Below are 25783 nucleotides of genomic sequence, written 5' to 3'. Positions count from 1 at the left end.
AGTATACAGTAATTACATAGATAAAATTGGGCTGGGCATAACATTTTCAATAGATGGTTCCGCAAAAAACGGAACGGAAACGGAAGACATACGGATGCATTTCCGTATGTGTTCAGTTTTTTTGCGGACCCATTGACTTGAATGGAGCCACGGAACGTGATTTGCGGGCAATAATAGGACATGTTCTATCTTTAAACGGAACGGAAAAACGGAAATACGGAAACGGAATGCATACGGAGTACATTCCGGTTTTTTTGCGGAACCATTGAAATGAATGGTTCTGTATACGGACCGTATATGGAACACAAAAAACAACAAGTAAACGGGGAAAAAAAACGGTTGTGTGCAGGATGCCTTAGGCCTAGCTCACACAAACGTTTTTTTAGGGGGGGAATGGGCTGTTTTTTTGTGTTCCGTATACATTCCTTATACGGAACCATTCATTTCAATGGTTCCGCAAAAAAAAGGAATGTGTTCCGTATGCATTCCGTTTCTGTATTTCCGTTGCGTTGAAAGATAGAACATGTCCTATATTTGGCCGCAAATCACGTTCCGTGGCTCCATTTACACGTCCGTGGTGTGTTGCGGACCCGCAACACACCCGCCCGGCACCCCTATAGAAATGCCTATTCTTGTCCGCAGCTGCGGATAAGAATAGGACATGCTCTATCTATTTGCGGAGCTGCGGACCCAAAGATCGGGGCCGCGCTGACAGCACAGTGTGCTGTCCGCATCCATTCCGTCCCCATAGAAAATGAATGGGTCCGCACCCGTTCCGCAAAATTGCGGAACAGATGCGGAAATGCATCCGTATGTCTTCCGTATCTGTTCTGTTTTTGCTGAACCATCTATGAAAATGTTATGCTCAGCCCAATTTTTTCTATGTAATTACTGTATACTGTATATGCCATATGGAAAAATGGAACAGAAAAACGGAAAGGAAACGGAAACACAACGGAACAAAAAAAAACGGAACACATACGGAAATGCATCCGTATGTCTTCCGTATCTGTTCTGTTTTTGCTGAACCATCTATGAAAATGTTATGCCCAGCCCAATTTTTTCTATGTAATTACTGTATACTGTATATGCCATATGGAAAAATGGAACAGAAAAACGGAAAGGAAACGGAAACACAACGGAACTCAAAAACGGAACAACGGATCCGTGAAAAACGGACCGCAAAAAACTATAAAAGCCATACGTTCGTGTGAACTAGGCCTTAGGCTGGGTCTTGAAGGTGAAAAATGTTGTGAAGGGGTTAAGGTCGTTTTACTCAGACTGATCAATATCATGAGCATTTCTAGAAGTAATGGTTCCCAATAACTGTCCGGGGTGTGGTGCCGGTGATCACATGTAATACCACCATATGCTTTACATATAAATTGTATTAATAACTGTTCATATAAGACAGGTTGCAAATACATATAACCACATAAACACAGACCATACAGATTTCTACACATTAGACTCACCTACTGTACACGTGTTAGGGCTCTTTCACACTTGCGTTCTTGTCTTCCGGCATAGAGTTCCGTCGTCGGGGCTCTATGCCGGAAGAATCCTGATCAGTTTTATCCTAATGCATTCTGAATGGAGAGAAATCCGTTCAGGATGCATCAGGATGTCTTCAGTTCCGGAACGGAACGTTTTTTGGCCGGAGAAAATACCGCAGCATGCTGCGCTTTTTGCTACGGCCAAAAATCCGGAACACTTGCCGCAAGGCCGGATCCGGAATTAATGCCCATTGAAAGGCATTGATCCGGATCCGGCCTTAAGCTAAACGTCGTTTCGGCGCATTGCCGGACCCGACATTTAGCTTTTTCTGAATGGTTACCATGGCTGCCAGGACGCTAAGGTCCTGGCAGCCATGGTAAAGTGTAGCGGGGAGCGGGGGAGCAGTATACTTACCGTCCGTGCGGCTCCCCGGGCGCTCCAGAGTGACGTCAGGGCGCCCCAAGCGCATGGATCATGTGATCGCATGGATCACGTCATCCATGCGCATGGGGCGCTCTGACGTCATTCTGGAGCGCCCCGGGAGCCGCACGGACTGTAAGTATACCACTCCCCCGCTCCCCACTACTACTATGGCAACCAGGACTTTAATAGCATCCTGGGTGCCATAGTAACACTGAACGCATTTGGAAGACGGTTCCGTCTTCAAATGCTTTCAGTACACTTGCGTTTTTCCGGATCCGGCGTGTAATTCCGGCAAGTGGAGTACACGCCGGATCCGGACAACGCAAGTGTGAAAGAGGCCTTATACATGTACACATTATCAGACACACATACTACACTGCAGACTATTCTTCCCTCTCCATTCCATCTGCTAATCTGTTTTCAAGTTCGGCGTACAAGGTTCAGGTTATCTTAGAGCTCTTTCACACGAGCGGATGCCGTGCGGGTAATCCGCTGCGTGAAAGAGAGCCAAGGCATGCTCCGGACAGCAGAGACACGGGGCAGTAACATGATTGATAATGATCTTTGCCTCTCTGTGATCTTTTTACTACAAAATCACAGTGACAACTTTATCTACCTGTGAGGGTGAATGCACACGGACGTGAGCGGCCCGTGGTATCCCGGCCTGGCATCCTGCTGACAGCAGGAGCGCACGGCGTCATTGGTGTTCCACGGCCGTGTGCATTCGGCCTGATTCTGTAGTAAAACGATCACAGAGAGGCAAAGAGCATTATCATCATGTTACTGCTCCGTGTCTCTGCTGTCCGGAGCGGGGCTTGGCTTTCTTTCACGCAGCAGATTACCCGCACGGCATCCGCTCGTGTGAAAGAGCCCTAAGAATTCTGCTATAGATTCCGCTACCACGGAGCATAACTTATGGTCCATTATAGCCGAATCCATAACGGAATTCTTAGACAACCTGAACCTTGTACGCCGAACTTGAAAACACAAGTTCGCTCAACGCTACCCGTGATACAACTTTAATATCCCTGTAATTTCACGCTTCTGATCGCTGGTAATAGTAATGATAGAAATCCAGATGAAATTGTTAATTGTAACAGATTTGAATACAACCCTATGGGGTAACACATCAAATTGTCGATTTCTTATAGAAGCGAGTTCCACCAGCAGAGGAATGCATTCTCTGCAGCACTGCACTGGTATACTCGCCCACATCTGCGGCATTACTAGTCACACAACAGTGTAATATCGGAGTCGTCGGCTGATGGGGGTGATAATCCCCGAGGAGGTGGCAACTCCCGTGGTCACAACAGACGGTGGTCACACGGCAGCACGACGCATGCGCAGCGACACCTAGTGACGAGGATAGAAAATGGCGGAAGCTCGGTGAGTAAGTGAGTGTGAGCGCAGTATGGAGATGCTGGTGGGCGGGAGTGGGAGCTGGGGACCCGGGGAAGTCGTACACCTCCGTACTGAGCTGGGAGGGGGCCAGCGTGACCTTTCAGTGAGGAGAAGGGCTGTCATAAGGACAGGTGACATGGGCAGCTCTGGGGGCCGCCATGTACAGAAGGACTATGAGGGGAGAAGAGCTGCATGGAATTGGATGAGATGGTGTGCCCTGGTACATGTATAGACAATGCCATCCAGCAGTGTGGATCCATGTGTTATGTGATATCCACTTGTCCCAGGGCGGCAGTGATTGCAGACATCCTCACAGCTGTGGTCCCTGAGGTCGCCAGTCCTCCACAGATCAGCCGACAATTATCCTTCCGATCAGTGGGGCAGATTTACTAAGGGGCTGACGTTCGTGTTGCATCAAATTTTTTAGGGATGTCCCGATACCATTTTTTTAAGACTGAGTACAAGTACTGATACTTTTATTTAAATACTCACCGATGCCAATTATAACAGCGGCGCAGTTGATGATAGCAATGAAAAAAATTAAAGCTGGAATTTGGTTGCTATGGACAACTGCTTTACTTTTCCTTTGTACAAGGGTTAATAAATTAATAAATGGCATGCCCATTTTTTTTTTTTTTGCAGACCCATTGTAACAATGCCTATCTTTGTCCGCAAACCAGACAAGAATAGGACATGCTCTATCTTTTTTGCAGGGCTGCGGAACGGACATACGGACATGGATAGCACATTGAAATGAATGGGTCCACATTAGGGCTGCAGCTAACGATTATTTGAATAATCGACTAGTTGTCGATAATTTCATTGATTATTTGGGGAAAAAATACCAAAATGACAAAAAAGGGGTTTATATGATTTTACTTGAAAAATTATGTTCAACGGCCATATTAAAACAAATTTAGGAGTTACATTATTATTAAAATTTTGCATTACAATGTAAAAAAGACAAGTTATGGCGGATCTGTGGATGACACTGTTATGGGGATCTGTAGATGACACACTTATGGGGGATCTGTGGATGACGCACTTATGGGGGATCTGTGGATGACGCACTTATGGGGGTTCTGTGGATGACGCACTTATGGGGGATCTGTGGATGACGCACTTATGGGGGATCTGTGGATGACGCACTTATGGGGGATCTGTGGATGACGCACTTATGGGGGATCTGTGGATGACGCACTTATGGGGGATCTGTGGATGACGCACTTATGGGGGATCTGTGGATGACGCACTTATGGGGGATCTGTGGATGACGCACTTATGGGGGATCTGTGGATGACGCACTTATGGGGGATCTGTGGATGACGCACTTATGGGGATCTGTGGATGACGCACTTATGGGGGATCTGTGGATGACGCACTTATGGGGGATCTGTGGATGACGCACTTATGGAGGGGATCTGTGGATGACAGTGTTATGGGGAGGGGGATCTGTAGATGGCAGTGTTATGGGGAGGGGGATCTGTGGATGGCAGTGTTATGGGAGGGGGATCTGTGGATGGTACTGTTATAGGGAGGGGGATCTGTGGATGGTACTGTTATAGGGAGGGGGATCTGTGGATGGTACTGTTACCGACCAAATCAGTATTCAGACTATTCCTTAACTGGCAGTAACTTTTACTTGAACTTTAAATCAGCTCTATTATCTTTATTACCTTACAAATACAATGAAGCTCCAGTAACAGGTAGAGCAGGCAGCGTCGTGACATCACTCACTCACGTGACGTGCCTGCTCCACCCACTTTATGAATGAAGCAGGCGGAGCAGGCGCGTCACGTGAGTAAGTGATGTAACGCCGCCGCCTGCTCTGCCTGTTACCGGAGCTTTATTGTAAGTTAGTAAAGATTCACTGATTTAAAGTTGAAGTAAAAGTTACTGCTGGTTAAGGACCCTGACCTCCCGCCCCGCATAGCAACGAATCGGCCGATTATTCGATAACTGGATTCGTTGACAACGAATCCCGTTATCGAATATTATCGATAACTTCGATTAATCGTTGCAGCCCTAGTCCACATCTGCAAAAAACTCGGATGGGATGTGGAGCAAAAATATGGTCATGTGATTGGGCCCTTAGGCTACATGCACACAAACGTATTTTGTTTCCGTGTCCATTCCGTTTTTTTTGTTTTTTTATGCATATAGGATGCGGACCCATTCATTTCACCGTGTGCTCTCCACATCAGTATGTCCATTCCGTAGCCTCGCAAAAAAAAATAGAACATGTCCTATTCTTATCAGTTTTAGGCATTGTTACAATGGATCCGCAAAAAAAACAGATTTTATGCGGATCTGCAATTTGCGGCCCGCAAAACACATACGGTCATGTGCATGTAGCCTTAGGGCTTGTTCACATGAACATTTTTGCGTTCCGTATACGGGCCCGTATACAGAACCATTCATTTCAATGGTTCCGCAAAAAAAAATGGAATGTACTTCGTATGCATTCCGTTTTCCGTATTTCCATTTTTCCATTCATTTCCGTTCGAAGATAGAACATGTCCTATTATTACCCGCAAATCACGTTCCGTGGCTCCATTCAAGTCAATAGGTCCGCAAAAAAACCTGAACACATATGGAATGTACTCCGTATGTCTTCCGTATCCGTTCTGTTTTTGCGGAACCATCTATTGGAAATTTTATGCCCAGCCCCATTTTTTCTATGTAATTACTGTATATGCCATACGGAAAAACAAAACTGAACCAGAAACGCTACTGAAACAAAAAACTGATCCGTTAACAACGGCCCGCAAAACACTGAAATGCCATACGGTCGTGTGAACGAGCCCTTAGGCTGATGTTTCATGTGCCAGTCTTGGGCCTTAGATGGTCCGCATTTTTTGCGGATTGGATGCAGACCCATTCATTTCAAAGGGGCTGCAAAAGATGTAAACGGCACACCGTGTGCTATCCACATCTGTAAGTCCGTTCTGCGGCCCGTAAAAGAGATAGAACATGTCCTATTCTTGTACGTTTTGCGGACAAGAATCGGCATTTCTAGTTGCAATAGATTTTTATTGAGTGTTTTATGTAAATAAAACGAACAAATGCTGTGGACGCAGCCACATGAAAGCACATACAACGCATGTGTAGGATACAAAATAGTGCATAAATTATGCAGTGATATGCTCTAATATGCTTGAGCACCCGCTCGGGTGCTGCCAACCTGGTACTTCTATTTTCTGCATTACAATCAAATGTGAAATAACAAAGGACATAGAGCGTATCTCATTCATTATCGAATGTGATTATCCGCGGATAGCGGTAATGTACACAAATGTAGTCGCGTGCACAGAAACAACAGTACATAAGTAAAAAATGAGACCCAACACAAACCATAGCACAGGCATAAGGAAATCGTGCGTAGTATCTTAGCCTATCCATATGTGGAGGGGGAAGGGGTAGAGGATTTGGGAAAAAGGGATCTAGGAATCCGGAGAGCATACAGTAAGCGATCATAAGATAGCGTCCGGCAGAGGTACAGCATGGGAACTGGAGCCAGGGCAACCACTGATTGAGGGCCTTAGTTCTGGATTGCAGATCAGGTGAGTACATTATTTCATGCTGCATATGCTGGTTTACCAGTTGTTGCACCTCAGTAATAGGGGGTGTGATGCCTTGCTTCCACTGGCGGGCTATCACTTTGCTCGTGGCCGTAAGGATATGTGCCACCACCCATCTCTGTTCGCAGGGAAGTTTAGATAATCCAATACATAGTATAGCAAGTTCCGGGGATGGGGTAACATACATCTCAGTCACTTCTGGTGATAAGAGCAAAGGATTGGTGCCATAGAGGAGAGATGAGAGGACAGAACCACCCAGGGTGATTTTGATTTAAATCAAACTGATTTAAATCACTAGTCAGTAAGGCTTGATTTAAATCATAGTTTTCTACATAAAGACTAATTCTTGCTGGTATAAGTGGTAGGCAATTAAGAGTGCCGCATTTGTGTGAGGGGAGGCGGGGCGTTCACTATTTAAACCTGGCCCTCCTCCCCCCACTTGTCGGTTCGAACGATTTCGAATCGGCTTGTGGGTTGGTGCCAGAAAAGGGCATGCGTCACTGGAGGATCGGGGGATCGGCTGCGTCGAGCTCGTCGCTACGGTGATTAGGTAGGCAGAGTGGCTTGCACACCCGTCTCGCTATGTATAACATGTGGGGCTGCCGAGCGTGCCGCCGGTCCCCAGCTGCGCTGGAGACTGCCCGCACTCCCGATCGCTTCCGGCACCCCGAGACAGGCACCCCGATCCGCTCCAGGCCCTGCGCTAAGCACCCCCGCTCCCACATGCAGCGTCCCCCAGGCAGGCACCCCTCACCTGTGGCTCAGCAGCGACGGGTCACGACGTCCGCTCGCATACCCTGAGCATCGGTCACGCCGGCCGTCGGCTCCACGACGCAGCGTTATATATCACTCACTCCCGTATCAGAACGTTCCGCCGTAGAGGAAAACGCCGTCCGCTCACACAGGGGTCTATTCATTAGCTGCAATCAGTAAGCGGAGGTCCAGCTGCAGGATGAGGGGACGGAAGCCGAAACCTATAGGCGATTAATACGCCGCGGCTTTCCCTGTACAAATAGTCGATAGCGGTGGGCACGGGATGCAATGTTCCACATGGCGGAGCGCAAATCCCTCACAGCCGATCCTGATGCACGGTCTCCTGGTAATTACAATTAGCGAGGCAGTGAAGGTGGACATGCTTATGTGACTTTCAGTCATGTCTAGGAATCCGCTGCAGAATAAACTCGTCTTCTTTACTGCGCCAAACTCAGGCAAGACAAGATAAGCAGATACTCAGACATGTGCACTGTATAACAAGTTAGGATTTCAATGGTTAATTCTAACCTAGAAGGGAATCACTGGCTTGCTGCGCTCCAGCAGGTCCTGGCTTGAGAGAGGGCGGGGGATGGTCGACACCTACAGGCCCATACTGGTACTGCAGTCTTGGTGCAGGGCTCCTCTGCTCAGGCACAGTGGCTAGGTACTAAGGCAGGAGTATAAATAAATAAATATATATTTAAATAAAATTTGGAATATGTTCAAGGATCAAATATAAAGAGGGCTTCAAGGAGGGGGGCTGGCCACGTCACTTTGCGCACGCAGCCGGGCCGCCCGTAAGCCCATACGGTCAGTCAGGGGGTTGGTTCGGGCGCAGTCACAATAATCCGGTGGTTAGCTAGGGAGCGGTGGCATGAGTGAAGTGTCGCCCAGCTGGCGTGCGCTCACTCACACGTCTGTCCTTGGTTATTCAGGTTCACAGGTGGTGGGCTAACTTACGATACTGTGGGGTTCGTGGCTGTCATGGCCGCCAGGTGAGTCAGGGGTGGTGCATGCGGGGGCCAACCCCCTCTTTTCTCCTGCATAGGCTTGGGGGACGGGGGATGGTGGACTATTATGTCCAGGCCTCTGGCGCATCTCTTACAGGGTGGCGTCTACAGTCGTGGCCTTTGGTGAGGGGGAAAAGAAAAAAAAATAAAATTATAATAATGGTATAGATAGGAATGTTGCTTTGCCAGGTCTGTCACGACTACAGACTCCTTATAAAGCCCTGCCACGACTGCAGGCATCAGTCTGTCACGACTACAGACCCGCTCTAAAGCCCTGCCACGACTGCAGGCAACAGTCTGTCACGACTACAGACCCGTTATAAAGCCCTGCCACGACTGCAGGCATCAGTCTGTCACGACTACAGACTCGTTATAAAGTCCTGCCACGACTGCAGGCATCAGTCTGTCACGACTACAAACCCATTATAAAGCCCTGCCACGACTGCAGGCATCAGTCTGTCACGACTACAGACTCGTTATAAAGTCCTGCCACGACTGCAGGCATCAGTCTGTCACGACTACAAACCCATTATAAAGCCCTGCCACGACTGCAGGCATCAGTCTGTCACGACTACAGACTCGTTATAAAGTCCTGCCACGACTGCAGGCATCAGTCTGTCACGACTACAGACCCGCTCTAAAGCCTTTCCACGACTGCAGGCACAAATCCGTTACGACTGCAGACTCATTATTAAGACCGGCCACGACTGCAGGCATTAGTCTCATGTCAACAGACTCATGAGGTAATACTACCACGTCTACAGGCGATGGTCCGTTACCGCTACTCTCGATGTAGGGTCCCCTCACGACTATAGGGGCTAGTCGGTCACATCCACAGACTCGGTCGCACTCCCGTTAACTACAGGCACTGGGTGGGCATCTACGGGTAGTTGCGTCACGACTACGCACGTGGGTCAGCCACGGCCTGGGAGGTCAGCCTTCACGGTCACAGGTAGGTCCAGTTAGGCTTCAGTCTCCCAGCGGGTTCCAGTCACAATAACCAGCCCCTAGGTGAGGGGGGGCACTCCCACACCAGCGCACAATGCCAGGGAGCTGTGCGGCTCCTCACGCGGCACACGGTTCAAACCAGCGGGGGCCGGGGCCCACGGTAAAGGAAGGGCTCCCTCTGATCCGGTGCACATTGCCAGGGAGTGGCGCTGCTCCCCACGCGGTACGAGTGTCCAGCCGGCGGTGGGTCGGCCCTCCCGCACTGGTGCATTCTGCCAGGGAGCAGCGTGAGCTCCCCACGAGGCTGGGGGGTAAAGGCTCCTCATCTTCAATAAAGTCTGGCACGGGCCGCCGTGCCGTTAGGTAGGCAGGGATCAGGGGAAGGAGTACTAGGCTCGGTCAGGGGGAGCAGATCATAGGCGGTGGCTGGCTTCCTGCTGCTGGCCGTACATAAGGTTCCAAGGGGGTTATTTAGGCACAGGATGTTAGTTAGTCCGTGCAGGTGATCTGCGTTATACCATGCTCTTCATGCTCGTACTCAGAGCTGTGCCCATACGAGAGCTGCTTAAGTGGTTGATAGTGAAAAAAAAAAAAAAATGTGTGTATATATATATATATATATATATATATATAAAAAAAAAAAAATAATATATACATTTTTAAGTCTCTCACGCATGGCTTCTCCGTGTTAGTTTTACACATACGGATCTGCCATTAGAGTCTCTCACGCATGGCTTCTCCGTTTTAGGTTTACACATATGACTCCGCCGTCTGAGTCTCTCACGCATGGCTTCTCCGTGTTAGTTTTACACATATGACTCCGCCATTAGAGTCTCTCACGCATGGCTTCTCCGTTTTAGGTTACACATATGACTCCGCCATTATAGTCTCTCACGCATGGCTTCTCCGTTTTAGGTTACACATATGACTCCGCCATTAGAGTCTCTCACGCATGGCTTCTCCGTTTTAGGTTACACATATGACTCCGCCATTATAGTCTCTCACGCATGGCTTCCCCGTTTTAGGTTACACATATGACTCCGCCATTAGAGTCTCTCACGCATGGCTTCTCCGTGTGAGTTTTACACATACGACTCCGCCATTAGTCTCTCACGCCTGGCTTCTCCGTTTTAGGTTGGCACATATGACTCCGCCATTAGAATCTCTCACGCATGGCTGCTCCGTTTTAGGTTGGCACATATGACTCCGCCATTAGAATCTCTCACGCATGGCTGCTCCGTTTTAGGTTTACACACATGACTCCGCCATTAGAGTCTCTCACGCATGGCTTCTCCGTTTTAGGTTACACATATGACTCCGCCATTAGTCTCTCATGCATGGCTTCTCCGTTTAGGTTCACACATATGTCTCCGCCATTAGAGTCTCACGCATGGCTTCCCCGTTTTAGGTTACACATATGACTCCGCCATCTGAGTCTCTCACGCATGGCTTCTCCGTTTTAGGTTTACACATATGACTCCGCCATTAGAGTCTCTCACGCATGGCTTCCCCGTTTTAGGTTACACATATGACTCCGCCATTAGAGTCTCTCACGCATGGCTTCTCAGTGTGAGTTTTACACATACGAGTCCGCCATTAGTCTCTCACGCCTGGCTTCTCCGTTTTAGGTTGGCACATATGACTCCGCCATTAGAGTCTCTCACGCATGGCTTCTCCGTTTTAGGTTACACATATGACGCCGCCATTAGTCTCTCACGCATGGCTTCTCCGTTTAGGTTCACACATATGTCTCTGCCATTAGAGTCTCACGCATGGCTTCCCCGTTTTAGGTTACACATATGACTCTGCCATCTGAGTCTCTCACGCATGGCTTCTCCGTTTTAGTTTTACACATATGACTCCGCCATTAGAGTCCCTCACGCAGAGCTTCTCCGTTTTAGTTTTACACATATGACTCCGCCATTAGTCTCTCACGCATGGCTTCTCCGCTTTAGGTTTACACACAGGACTCCGCCATTAGAGTCTCTCACAAATGGAGATTAAAAAAAAAAAAAACTCACCTATTGGGCTTTGTCAGGGTTTTTGCCACTCTCAATTAAACCTGTCCTATAGCATTGTTAACTATACATGGCAGGTATTCAGCACCATTGGTGCAGGCTACATCCGGACCTACCGTCACTCTTCTCCGCCCACCCGATCAAAGCGGCGTTAAAGGGTTTGCGCAAAATGTCTGTTGTGAAACGACATGGGCGTCAGCCATTTACCGGTAGCTTGTTCAGGCCGTGACAGGCAAACTGCAGGGGCAAACCGTTCGGGCCACAGGTTAGCGCTCTGGTAGAAACAGCCTTGTACCTGGCCTTCCATGGATTCCTCAGGTCAGGCGAGCTCATGGGCACCAATACGCTGGCTGGGTGCCTGCGGAAAGGTCAGCTCATCCGGCGCGGGTCCATCTATGTCCTCACCTTGGCCTCGTCCAAGACGTCACGGCCGGGGCAACCAGTGGCGGTCAGATACTTTCCTACGGACAGCAGATGGTGTCCGGTGCAGGCCTTGGAGGCTTGGCTGCGTAGTATTTAGTCCAAGCGGCATGTTCTCCCGTACTCGAACTAGGCAATGCCCGGCTAACCACCGCGGCCTTTCTTACGTACATTCAGGTTAGTTGACAGGTCCAGGGGTCGGTCCTCGCTGGATCACAGGACATTCCTTCCGCATGGGCGCGGCAGCGGCGGCGTCCATGCATAAGGTGCCAGTACATGTCATCAAACGGTTGGGTCGTCGCAGTTCCGTGTGTTCCATACGTAATATCCCGGATCCTTATACGAAATATCATTGGCTTTCGAGTTTTGGTCTGTAGTTTCTTTTATCAAGTTTTCTAACTCCTATGCATGGTTCTTTTGGCCCCTTTAGGCTACCCTTCGATAAGCAGTTCCGGCATAACTCTGCTGCTTCTAGGTTGGGGGGGTGGAGTATAGGCTTAGGTAGGGTACCCTCTCAGCATGAGCCGATCCGAGCACAAGTGGTAGGCAATTAAGAGTGCCGCATTTGTGTGAGGGGAGGCGGGGCGTTCACTATTTAAACCTGGCCCTCCTCCCCCCACTTGTCGGTTCGAACGATTTCAACCCACCCAGGAGCCCTCCCTTCTTTCAGGTCTCATCATTGGGGTAGCCCCCTTTAGGCTACCCTTCGATAAGCAGTTCCGGCATAACTCTGCTGCTTCTAGGTTGGGGGGGTGGAGTATAGGCTTAGGTAGGGTACCCTCTCAGCATGAGCCGATCCGAGCACAACTTATAATATGCAAGTAGATGAAGATTTTAGAATAACAACTTTTCATATTAGTTTGATTAGGTTGATTCTGTATTCATAGGTTTGTAGAAGTTAGGATTAAGGTCTTTCAAATTCAGTTTTGAGAACTGCAAAAGTAAACCAAGCATCTGTGATAATATCTTGTAGGCAGAAAAACTGCCCAATAATCTTACAAAAACCTCTGTTAAGAGCATGACATTGTAAATGGACAAAGGTGGGAACTAACTCTCCTTAGGGAGAGAGCACCTTTATCAGTGTGAGGAGACTTATAGGCCATACATGCTCCTCTGGAATTCTGGGAGGGAAGAAATGCAAATGAACTCTTAACAAGCTTTGCCTCTAATGCCACCAGATGTAAGGCAGCTATCCTATAAGTCAATGTTCAGCTCTTAAAATAAGCCTTGAGACATGACTTGGATATTAAATAAGCCAGCACCTCATCTGCAGACAGCTGTTTCGGACACAGGCCTCCTACCCAGTTAAGCCAGTACTCTCTGCAGATGAGGTGCTTTAAAGGGACACTGACAGGCCCGATAAACATATTAAGTTATTCCTATGCAGTCACAGGTCTATTAAAGTGTATTCCAACGATATAAGTGTACCCCCTGTCCGCATTTTAAACCATGTAAAAACAACTTTATAATCATCTGTCAATCAGCTTCCTTTATGCCCAAGGGGCGGTTTTTCACATCTCTTTATGCCCAAGGGGCGTTTTTACTCGTACCTCTGTGCCCAGCCTTTTCCTCAACTGTCGCTTCCTAGCGCCGCCCAGCTCATTATTATTCACTGGCTGGGCGGCTTTTACAGTCCCCGATCCTCCCGAGCAGGCGCAGCAGGAGACGCTGGCATTGAATAAGGGACGCAGGCGCACTGCGAGTGAGGGTGCCGGGCAAGTTATCCGGCACACGCGCAGAAGGTACAAGTGAGTTCAATGCCCTGCATTGAGTGTTTAGTGAAAAGCCCACCGGAGCCCTCTACCTGTTGTAAAACTACAGCTCCCATCATGCCCTGCTGTCGGCTGTCTGGGCATGCTGGGAGTTGTAGTTTTGCAACAGCTGGAGGGCCAGAGGTTGGGCATCTGTGGCAGTCATGTGCCAGAAAGGCTGCTGCCACACAATCAGAATTTATTATACAGTTTTTGAAGCCAAAATCAGGTGTGGATCATAAGAGGAGAGAAAGGGCAGATGCAAGTTCTCTTTTTTTGAAACCGCTCCTGGTTTTGGCTTCAAAAACTGCATCAAGAAACCTGAATGATGTTTTTTTATGATATTATCCTTTGAAAATAAATGCTACTAGCTTAATTTATCATATACGTACGAAATACAGATGGTGAGTGCATGCTATTTAGTTATACATTCCGTATGTGTTCAGTTTTTTTTTTTTGCGGACCCCTTGACTTGAATGGAGCCACGGAACGTGATTCACGTGCAATAATAGGACATGTTCTATCTTTCAACGGGACGGAAAAATGGAAATACAGAAATGGAATGCATACGGAGTACATTCCGTTTTTTTTGCGGAACCATTGAAATTAATGGTATCATATACGGAACGCAAGGCCTTGTGCAGGAGGTTTTATTCTGCCGTTATTATGGACAGCACAAAGTTGATGACAGGTGGGTTTTCAGGCTCCTGATATTGAAGACTTAGACCTCTTTCACACGGGCGTTGCGGGAAAATGCGCGATTTTTCTGTGCGAGTGCAAAGCTTTTTAATGCGTTTTGCACGTGCGTGAGAAAAATCAGCATGTTTGGTACCCAGACCCGAACTTCTTCACAGAAGTTCGGATTTGGGATCGGTGTTGTGTAGATTTTATTATTTTCCCTTTTAACATGGTTATAAGGGAAAATAATAGCACTCTGAATACAGCATGCTAAGTAAATTAGGGATGGAGGGGTTTAAAAAAATAAAATAAAAAATTTAACTCACTTCATCCACTTGTTCGCGAAGCCCGGCTCGTCTTCTTTCTTCTTCTTTGAGGACCTGGGAGGAAAAGGACCTTTGGTGACGTCACTGCGCTCATCACATGGTAGATCACATGAAGTATGATGGGGTGGAGCTTCAGCCGCATTCCGGCAGACAATGTGGAGGATCGGCCGGACACAAACCACTGCATGTTGGACGATTCCCGGCATTCACACCAGAGGTGTGAAACTAGCCTTAGGGCTGATTCACACACTTTGTTTGGTCCAGGAAAAGCAGTCCATGTGTCGGCTGCATCTCCTGGACCGGCCACTGCTCCGCTGACCCAAACTGACTGCATCATAGTGTTTTATAATAGTCAGTTCTTCTGTGATCACCGGTCTCTTGTATTGTACATGAGGATGTAAGTACAGTACAGTAGACACAACTTTAGATAGGACTGACTGCTTCAGAAAACACTATGATGCAGTCAGTACGGGTCAGGGGAGCAGCGGTTTGCCCTGGAGAAGCAGCCAATACATGGGCCTAGTTTCCCTGGCCGAGCATAGACCTTATCCTCAGGATAGATCATTAATATCTGATCGGTGTGGGTCTTGGAGCTGCAGTAACCTGGCACGACCACTGCACATTGAGTGGAGCTGTGCTTCAGGCTCCATTCAAAGTGCTAGTTTGGGCGTCAGAGATCACTGGCCAGGTCAGATCAGATATTGATGACCTATCCTGAGGTTAAGTCATCACTATCAGGAGCCTGGAAAACACCTTTAATATAGTAAGTCATTAGCGATGAGCGAATTGACTTTGGATGAAACATCCGAAGTCGATTCACATAAAACTTTGTTTCAATACTGTACGGAGCGAGCGCTCCGTACTGTCACGGGGTTCCGAAGGTGCACTCGGTCCCCCATCGCCCGCAGACCTGTTGCTTAGCTTTGGAAATGAGGATCTGTGTTTGACCTCATTCCCAGGGCGGCTTTACTAACTGGGTGGCTCCCTGCTCCTAAGTCTGCCTTGAGCGCCGAGCTGATCACTCGGTGCTCGACTGGTTGGTCTGTCGGTCATGTGACGCTGGCCACGTCACATGACCCTCACTCCCCACTATAAATACAGGCAGCCTGCTGGCTACAGGTTGCCTGTTAATTTCTAGGTTCCTGGCTATTTGTTGGACTGCTGAATACTTACCTGATCCTGTTCCTTGACCATCCTTTTGCCTGATCCTCCTGTACTGCGCATCCGTCCTGGTATTGTGACGTCGGCTCCCACCTGACTACTCTCTTAGGACTCCTCTTGTACTTCTCTGCTCTCCTGGTATTTGACCCCGGCTTCTCCTGACCATGATTTGCTTAATCCTTTGTACTTTGTAGCTTTCCTGGTATTGACTCGGTCCGTTCACGTCCTGTTGTTTGTCTGTCTGTCATCCCTGCACTTATTCCAAGTTAGGGATTGCCGTCCAGTTGTCCCCTGTCATTAGGACTCGCGAGGCAAGTAGGCAGGGCCAGGGGTAAGGGTGGAGCGCAGTGGTCACTTCCCTCCCCCCCTGTGTGTTTGTGTATGCGACCGTTACAGATTAACAGGCCCAATAACCACTGTATTATGAATCCTCTGGAGACCCTGACTGACTATGTCTCTAATCTGACGCAGATGGTGCAGGAGTTAGGGGAAAAACTCAGCTCTTTTGAGTTAGGGCAAGGCTCTTCCACTCCTCAGGCCTCCAGTCTGCATTTTGAGCCCCAGATTAAGCTCCCAGAAACCTTTTCTGGAGACCGGAAGAAGTTTCTCTCTTTTAAGGAGAGTTGCAAACTTTACTTCCGTTTACGCCCTGTGTCCTCTGGGCCCGAGAGTCAACGCGTGGGCATTATCATTTCCCGATTACAGGGTGATCCCCAGGACTGGGCGTTCTCTTTACCTGCTGGCGCCAGTTGTTTATATTCTGTGGAGGGGTTCTTTCAGGCCCTAGGTACCCTCTATGATGAACCAGACAGGGCTCTAGTAGCCGAGATGGCTCTAAAGGCACTGGTTTAGGGCAATTTACCAGCGGAGGATTATTTCACACAATTCAGAAGGTGGTGTGTCCCCTCAGGATGGAACGAACCAGCCCTGAAGATTCAGTTCAGGTCAGGTCTGTCTGATAAATTAAAGGATCTTCTGGTCAGTTATCAACTTCCAGAGACCTTAGAGGAGATGATGACCCTTGTTGTCCGACTTGACCGACGGGTTAGAGAGAGACGACAGGAACAACAGTTCTCTTCCCAGATGGTGGTCCAGCCAGAGGCCTATCCCAGAGACAATGCTGAGGTCTCCACCGAGGAACCCATGCAGGTTGGCATGACCCGAGGGAATCTTCGCCGCAGACGTGGAGAATGCTTTTACTGTGGAGATCCTGACCATTGGATCAACCAGTGTCCTAAGAAGGTCCTCTCTGTCAAGTCTCCTAAGGCAAGGCAACCTAAAGACCAGGTACACCCTGAATTTTCTAAATGTAAGCTTTCGGTACCCATTACGATTTCTCTGGGAGTAGATAAATGGCCGGGTAAGGCCTTTATTGATTCTGGCTCAGCGGCTAGCTTTATTGACTCTGAGTATGCTGTAAGATTGGGTATTCCTATGTTTGCCTTAGCAACTCCTATCCATGTCATGGCTATTGATGCTACTTCTCTTATTGGTGGTACAGTGAGCTTATGTACCTCAGAGATTTCTCTAACCGTGGGTGTGTGCCACTCAGAGAGATGTTCGCTTCTAGTCCTGGAGAGCCTACCTGCTGAGGTGGTACTAGGGTTGCCTTGGCTCCGACTACATAACCCCACTATAGATTGGTCCAATGGGGAGTTGGTGAGATGGGGGCCTAAGTGTGACTCGTGCCTGTCCGTGGTACAGGCTGGGGTCTCAGTAAAGTCTGATACTTTACCCTCTGTTGTTAGAGAATATTCTGATGTATTCTCATCACCAACCCCGGAGGTTCTACCCCCCCATAGACCTTATGATTGTACCATAGAGCTAGTAGAGGGGGCCAAGTTTCCTAAAGGACGAATTTATAATCTTTCTATGCCCGAACGCATGGCCATGGAAGATTATATTAAGGAGAGCCTTGGTAAAGGGCATATTAGACCTTCTGTCTCTCCTATGGGGGCGGGGTTTTTCTTCGTTAAGAAAAAAGATGGTGGTCTTAGGCCATGTATCGATTACCGGAGATTAAATAAAATCACTGTCCAGAATAGATACTCCCTCCCATTGATTCCGGATTTATTTAACCAGGTCCTGGGGGCAACCTGGTTTTCCAAAATTGACCTGAAAGGGGCATACAATCTAATCCGAATCAAGGAGGGAGACGAATGGAAGACGGCGTTCAATACTCCGGTAGGACACTTTGAATATCAGGTGATGCCTTTTGGACTCAGCAATGCCCCAGCTGTTTTCCAAAACTTCATGAATGACATTCTTAGGGAGTTCTTAGGTAAATTTGTTATTGTCTATCTTGACGACATTTTGATACTCTCTCCTGACTTCGAATCCCATGTGTCTCATGTTAGACAAGTATTAGAGGTGTTGAGGGAGAATCAGCTATCCGCTAAACAAGAGAAATGTGTCTTTGGTGTGCAGGAGATTCTGTTTCTAGGGCATGTTCTGACTCCTCACGCCTTCAAGATGGATCCTGGTAAGGTACTAGCAATTAAGGAATGGGTAAGACCTTCATCCTTAAAGGCCTTACAACGGTTCTTAGGTTTCGCCAATTACTATCGTAAATTTATTATGAATTTTTCCGTAATTGCTAAACCGTTGACCGACCTTACTAAGAAAGGGGCGGATTTGGAGAATTGGTCTACTGAGGCCATTTCTTCATTTGAAAAATTAAAAAAGGCATTCAGTAGCGCTCCCATTCTGATCCAGCCTGATCAGGAGAAACCTTTTATTGTGGAGGTGGATGCGTCCGAGGACGGCGCAGGAGCAGTCCTTTCACAAGGTCCTGCTAGCCTCACTAATCTGAGACCATGTGCCTTCTTCTCCAGGAAATTCTCTCCCACGGAGAGAAACTACGACATAGGGAATAGGGAGCTGCTGGCCATTAAATGGGCATTTGAGGAGTGGAGGCATTTTCTGGAGGGGGCAAGGCATTGTGTAACTGTTGTCACTGACCATAAAAACCTTATGTTTCTCGAGTCTGCTAAGAGGTTTAATCCCCGTCAAGCCAGATGGGCTCTGTTTTTTACTCATTTTGATTTTTCCATCACGTTCAGGCCAGGAAGTAAAAATGTGAAGGCGGACGCATTATCTCAGAGCTTCCAGGCTTTTCAACCTACTGAGGTACCACCTGAATCCATCCTACCAGCAAAAATCTTCTTAGCAGCTCTTACCCAGGATATCTCGGCTCGCATTAGGTCGGAACAACATCTGGCACCGGTATCCACCGCAACAGATAAGTTGTTTGTTCCCGTACAATTTCGTCTCCAGCTGTTAGGTGAGTGTCACGATTCTGCCTTTTGTGGACATCCGGGTGTTGAGGGCACTAAGGATCTGGTTTCTAGATCTTATTGGTGGCCCACTCTAACTAGGGATGTCAAGTCCTATGTGTCAGCCTGTGAGGTTTGTGCCAGGTCCAAGACACCTAGGACTCACCCTGCTGGTAACCTACGACCCCTACCCATTCCCAGTAGACCCTGGTCCCATATCTCGATGGACTTTATAACTGACCTACCGCCGGCGGAGGGTAAGACTGTAGTGTGGGTAGTGGTGGATAGGTTTAGCAAGATGGTCCATTTCATTCCCCTGTCTAAACTCCCGAATGCCAAAACCCTGGCGTCTATTTTTGTGAAAGAAATTGTTCGATTGCATGGTATCCCGGAAAATATTGTTTCTGACAGGGGTGTGCAGTTTGTGTCCAAATTCTGGAGGGCCTTCTGTCAAAGATGTAAAATTTCATTGTCTTTTTCCTCTGCCTACCACCCTGAGAGTAATGGGCAGACTGAACGCCTTAATCAGTCTGTCGAACAATTCTTGAGGTCGTATGTTGCTGATGACCAGCAATTATGGGTGAAATTTCTTCCATTGGCTGAATTTGCTTTGAATAACCATGTCAATTCTTCTGCTGGGGTCTCCCCTTTCTTTTGTAACCATGGTTTTCATCCCCGTTTTCATTCTGGGTCGTCCGTCTCCTCCTCTAACCCTGAAGCGGATAAACTCTCCTCCGAACTGTGCACAGTTTGGGCCCGGGTTCAATCGAACCTAGAAAAGGCTCAATGTTCTCAGAAACTCAAGGCCGATAGGAGACGTTCAAGGGGGGTAAACTTTCAGGTTGGGGATAAAGTATGGTTGTCCTCCAAGAATCTATCTCTCAAGGTAACTTCTAAAAAATTTGCTCCTCGTTTTAAGTGATTAACCCGGTATCTTTTAGGTTGGAGCTGCCCGAGTCATTCCACATTCATAATGTGTTCCATAAATCTCTGCTTAAAAAATATTTTGAACCGGTAGTACCATCAAAAGCCTCGCCTCCGCCGGTTCTTGTTAATGATGCTGTCGAGTATGTGGTGTCTAAAATAGTGGCTGTCCGGAAGGTGCGTAATTCCTTGCAGTACCTGATTCACTGGAAGGGGTATGGACCTGAAGAGAGATCTTGGGTACCTGCCAGGGAGGTTCATGCTCCTAGACTTGTTCGTAAATTTCATTTAGAACACCCTGAAAAGCCATTGCCTGAAGTCTTGGGTCCGGTGGCCCCTCGTAAAAGGGGGGGTACTGTCACGGGGTTCCGAAGGTGCACTCGGTCCCCCATCGCCCGCAGACCTGTTGCTTAGCTTTGGAAATGAGGATCTGTGTTTGACCTCATTCCCAGGGCGGCTTTACTAACTGGGTGGCTCCCTGCTCCTAAGTCTGCCTTGAGCGCCGAGCTGATCACTCGGTGCTCGACTGGTTGGTCTGTCGGTCATGTGACGCTGGCCACGTCACATGACCCTCACTCCCCACTATAAATACAGGCAGCCTGCTGGCTACAGGTTGCCTGTTAATTAGGTTCCTGGCTATTTGTTGGACTGCTGAATACTTACCTGATCCTGTTCCTTGACCATCCTTTTGCCTGATCCTCCTGTACTGCACATCCGTCCTGGTATTGTGACCTCGGCTCCCACCTGACTACTCTCTTAGGACTCCTCTTGTACTTCTCTGCTCTCCTGGTATTTGACCCCGGCTTCTCCTGACCATTATTTGCTTATTGACTCGGTCCGTTCACGTCCTGTTGTTTGTCTGTCTGTCATCCCTGCACTTATTCCAAGTTAGGGATTGCCGTCCAGTTGTCCCCTGTCATTAGGACTCGCGAGGCAAGTAGGCAGGGCCAGGGGTAAGGGTGGAGCGCAGTGGTCACTTCCCTCCCCCCCTGTGTGTTTGTGTACGCGACCGTTACACGTACAGTATTAGAATGTATTTGCTCCGGTGAGCCGAAGTTATTGTTACTTTTGGTAATAACTTCAAAAATGAATTTCTACTGCAAAAAACCTTTTACCGAAGTTCGGTTCCAAGTGTTACCAACATCATATAAGATAAGATGCCTTTATTTTCACTGTACAATACAATGAATACAATGAAATGTTGTTTGGAGCAATCCTAGATGCCATGGACAGAGGAACAAGAACTGACATTTAAATTAAAGTATTACACTAGAAAAAAAGAAACACATTGCACTAAAAAGCATTACTTTTCACAGTATATATATATATATATATATATATTATAGTAAGAGCAAAGTAGGAAGTGCTTATGAATATATATACAAACTGATTCAGAAACCACTGCAGACAATAGATCATTATGGGGTCACGAATGCAACAGTAGCTTTCAGTCTGTGGTAGTTTCTATCCTAGGAAGGGCAATAGTCTCTGAGCATTTAAGAGACTGATTGCCTTGGGGTAAAAGCTGTTCTTCAGCCTAGTGGTGCGGGCATGGAGGGCTCTAAGACGCCTACCGGAGGATAGGGGAGTGAAAAGGCTGTGGCCGGGGTGAGTTGGATCCCCGCAGATAATCTTTGCCCTGTTGCTACAACGATCAGTGAAGATGTTATCCAGTGATGGTAACTGAGTACCAGTGATTCTGCCAGCCATTCTGATGATGCGCTTGAGGGTCTTCTTGTCCTCAGAAGAGCAGCCGGAGTACCACACTGTAATGCAGTATGTGATAACAGATTCTATGGTGCATCTGTAAAAATTGTCTAGCAGCTGTTTTGGGAGCTGTGCTTTCTTCAGACTCCTCAGAAAATAAAGCCTCTGAAGGCCTTATTTGGTCATTTCTGTTGTGTTTTTTTATCCATGACAGTTCCTGACTAATATGCAGGGCTTTTTTTTCTCAGAGAAAAGGTGGTGGAACTCAGCCCCCCTCCCCTGGCCACGCCCCTACCCACACCTAGGACCGCCCCTAAAACCGCCCCTTTAGAGAACAGGGATGCAAGTAAAATTTGGGGGGACTATAAAAGTCCAGCCCAGCAAAGAAACCCCCCAGATGGGGATGGCACTGTTAATGGGGGATCTGGGGATGGCATCCGCAGATCCCCCATCCTATAACAGTGCCATCCACAGACCCCCTCATCCTATAACAGTGCCATCCACAGACCCCCCCATCCTATAACAGTGCAATCCACAGACCCCCCCACCCCATAGCAGTGCAATCCACAGACCCCCCCACCCCATAGCAGTGCCATCCACAGACCCCCCCATCCTATAACAGTGCCATCCACAGACCCCCCCACCCCTTAACAGTGCCATCCACAGACCCCCCTACCCCATAACAGTGCCATCCACAGACCCCCAACCCCATAACAGTGCCATCCACAGACCCCCCCACCCCTTAACAGTGCCATCCACAGACCCCCCCCCCCTTAACAGTGCCATCCACAGACCCCCCCTTAACACTGCCATCCACAGACCCCCCCCCCCCATTGCCACTCCAGTACAGTTATAAAATGTGTAAAATTAATAATGATTCTATTCATGAGGCCCCCTCTGTAGTAGAACATTCAATATATCCATCCTACTCGCAGGGCTGTTATCATAATCCAGGCCGGCCGGGCAGACGAAGCAGGCGGCGCAGGCACGTGACGTCAGTCAGTGACACTGCCGCTCGTCTGCCCGGCCGGCCTGGATTACGATAACAGCCCTGCGAGTAGGATGGATATATTGAATGTTCTACTACAGAGGGGGCCTCATGAATAGAATCATTATTAATTTTACACATTCTATAACTGTACTGGAGCTGGGGGCCGGAGCACAGTGAACGCACCGGCCCCCAGCTCCTCCTCCCAGTCCTTCCCCGCTGATACATCGCAACCTGCGATGCTGGAGCATGGCAGGCTGCGATGTCAAAAGGTGGCGGAACGCCGTTCCGGTGCGTTCCGCCAGAAAAAAAAGCTCTGCTAATATGAACTCCCAAAAATCTGAAACTTTGAACTACCTCCACGTTTCCACCATTAATGCTAATGAGTGGTGTCCTTTTCGTTTCTTCTTCCTAAAATCCAGAATCCGCTCCTTTGTTTTCTTGGTATTGAGTATGAGGTTGTTGTTCTGACTCCATCTCTCTAGGTTCTCAACCTCTTTCCTATAGGCTTTTTCATCATTGTTGGAGATTAGGCCTATCACGGTCGTGTCATCTGCAAATATCAAGGCAACAGTTTACTTTGTGCAGAAACTTCAGTATTGTTTTTTGTTTTCCAAGACAGAATGAAATATTAACCAGGAACCATGGAGAATGAGCAAACTGTAACCACATCGTCACCATCTCCAACTATTACAACCACCTCTGCTTCCCACCCTCCCCCGATCTCCGTGTACAGCTCAGACCGCCATGCTGTGCAGGTATGTGGAAATTAATGTTTGCTTCTTGTGTTACATTTTAGAAACCAAATGATTTTAATCTCCATCCTTTCGAGGAGGTTCTTCTGTTTTTTTTAGCAGCTGGAGATAGTCTGTCTACCTTTACACCGTACATATAGTAGTGGGCTCTGCAGGGTATTGCATCTTCCTCCCATTCAAGTTAGATACCCCACACTGATTGACAGGGGTGTCGAGAGTCAGAGCTAGGGCTGCAGCAAATGATTATTTTAGTAATCGCGTATTCTACTGATTATTTTTACGATTAATCGAGTACTCTAATAAGAAAAACCTTCTTAAAATAACGTATTGCTTTATAAAAAACATATTTTTATTTCGTCCAGTGGTATAGCAAATAATTGCACACACATAAGGCTTCCTTCACAGCTGCAATCTACGTTCTGTCAGAAGAACAGCCAGCAGAATGTACCATATACCCAATAGCTGGATACTGCCGGCTGCTGCAGCGATTGACTGTAATGCAGTCCGGCCTTGTTACAGCATTCAAGCTGGGTTTTGGCCGGACAAAAAAAACAAAAAACACTTTGGACGGTACCCAGCATGTATGCCGGAACATGGCCAGATGGCCTTTGACCACATTATAGTCAATGAGAACATATTGCTGGTTGTATCTGGCTATACCCAATACGGTATACTCCAGCAGGCTGTTCTTCTGCTATGCCATCGATTGCCAGCCCAATTGCCATGTCCCCCACTCCCCCAGTGCCATCTGCCCCTCCATGCCATCCATTGTGTCCCCCTCCCCCAGTGCCTCCATGCCATCCATCATGTCCCCCACTCCTCCAGTGCCATTAGATCAGCTCCTCCGTGCCATGTCCCCCACCCAGCACCATCAGCCCTATGCCATCCATGTCACGTCCCCCACTGCCCCAGCACCATCAGCCCCTTCATGCAATTGCCATCCATGTCCCCCAGCGTCATCAGCCCCTTCAAATCACAGCTGCCCCCTTCAATTCCCCGCTAACTTTATACTTACCTTTCCTGGCAGTGCGCTGACATGGAGTCCGCAGGAGACGGACCGCGTCTTCTTCCCAGTATGCACTGGGAGGGACCTGACGTCACACACAGCGTCAGCCAGCACGCTGACTATGTGTACTCGCAAGGCCCGTGGCCAGTGTAGCGCGGTGACGAGTCGGGAGGCCGCGGAGCACTGAGTGAGAGACTTCACACATGCTCCGTGGTCATGTGATTTAAACGAATCCTCGATACAGGGAAATTGCATCAAGGATATTTTTTTTGCCTCTATTACATCGATGAATCGTTTCAGCCCTAGTCAGAGCCTTACAGATAGTGAGAATAGGCCATAAGTATGCTGATCTCCAGTGTGGTGATAAGACATTATGGGGAGCCTGGTACCAGCCTTGGTCCTCTGTGCACTGGAGTGAGATGTGCCTAACTTATTGAATAAATTAAGAGCACCTCTGGCACTCCATGCATCAGAAACTCAAATCCGCTATGGGCTGGGGTAGACTTGAGCTATAATTTCCATCAGTTTCCGGCAGAAATTGTAATAATCCCAGCGAGCTGCAGAGGTTCCTCCCTTTTTTGCTAAGCTCCAGTCCTTTTACTAGAAAAGTGTCCAAAAGCACATTGTCCCAAATTGTGCTGCAGATATGGTGTTTTCCTTAATTTGCAACTTTTTATGCCACAAAAATGATGTAAAAGCCTTAATCAATACGTTACTCTTTTTACCAAAAAAAGGAAGTTACTTTGTGTGTATTCCGTTACCGTATTTCCGTTCCGCAAAAAGTAGAACATGTCCTATTATTGTTCGCATTACGGACAAGGATAGTACTGTTCTATTAGGGGCCAGCTGTTCCGTTCTACAAAATACGGAATGTACACGGACGTCATCCATATTTTTTATGGATCTGTTTTTTGCGGACCGCAAAATACATAGTCGTGTGCATGAGGCCTTAGGTGTGAGGAGCAAAGTTCAAAATGTTTTCTACCAGAGTGATGTTAAAGTGTACCTGTTGTGTCAGGAGGCAGGGGTAGGCGAGGTCACTGATAAGTAGAAAAAGAAGCATTTTTTCTCTCTAAAATGATGGACAATGTTTCTTATATTCACTTGTACTATAGACGTATGCAGAGTTTGTTGAAATATATATTTATGTAGAAAACTATA

General features: G+C 47.9%; 1 protein-coding gene across 6 annotated transcripts in view; it reads left to right on the top strand.

Moving 5' to 3' along the window:
• The first annotated feature begins 3253 nt into the window (after positions 1-3253).
• Positions 3254-25783, top strand: part of PHC3 (polyhomeotic homolog 3) — a 122632-nt gene continuing 100102 nt past the window's right edge. For all 6 annotated transcript variants that reach the window (XR_005778249.1, XR_005778248.1, XR_005778247.1 and 3 more), the window contains exons 1-2: positions 3254-3306; positions 23484-23619. Coding sequence is in view for 1 of the 6 variants with exons in the window: in XM_040428214.1 (XP_040284148.1) it covers positions 23506-23619 (114 nt within the window). In the remaining 5 variants the exon portion in view is untranslated. The remainder of the gene's footprint in view (positions 3307-23483; positions 23620-25783) is intronic.

Source organism: Bufo bufo, chromosome 4 (assembly GCF_905171765.1).
Source record: "Bufo bufo chromosome 4, aBufBuf1.1, whole genome shotgun sequence".
Taxonomy (NCBI): domain Eukaryota; kingdom Metazoa; phylum Chordata; class Amphibia; order Anura; family Bufonidae; genus Bufo; species Bufo bufo.
The sequence above is the reverse complement of the archived record's forward strand: the minus strand, read 5'-3'. Positions and strand labels throughout refer to the sequence as shown.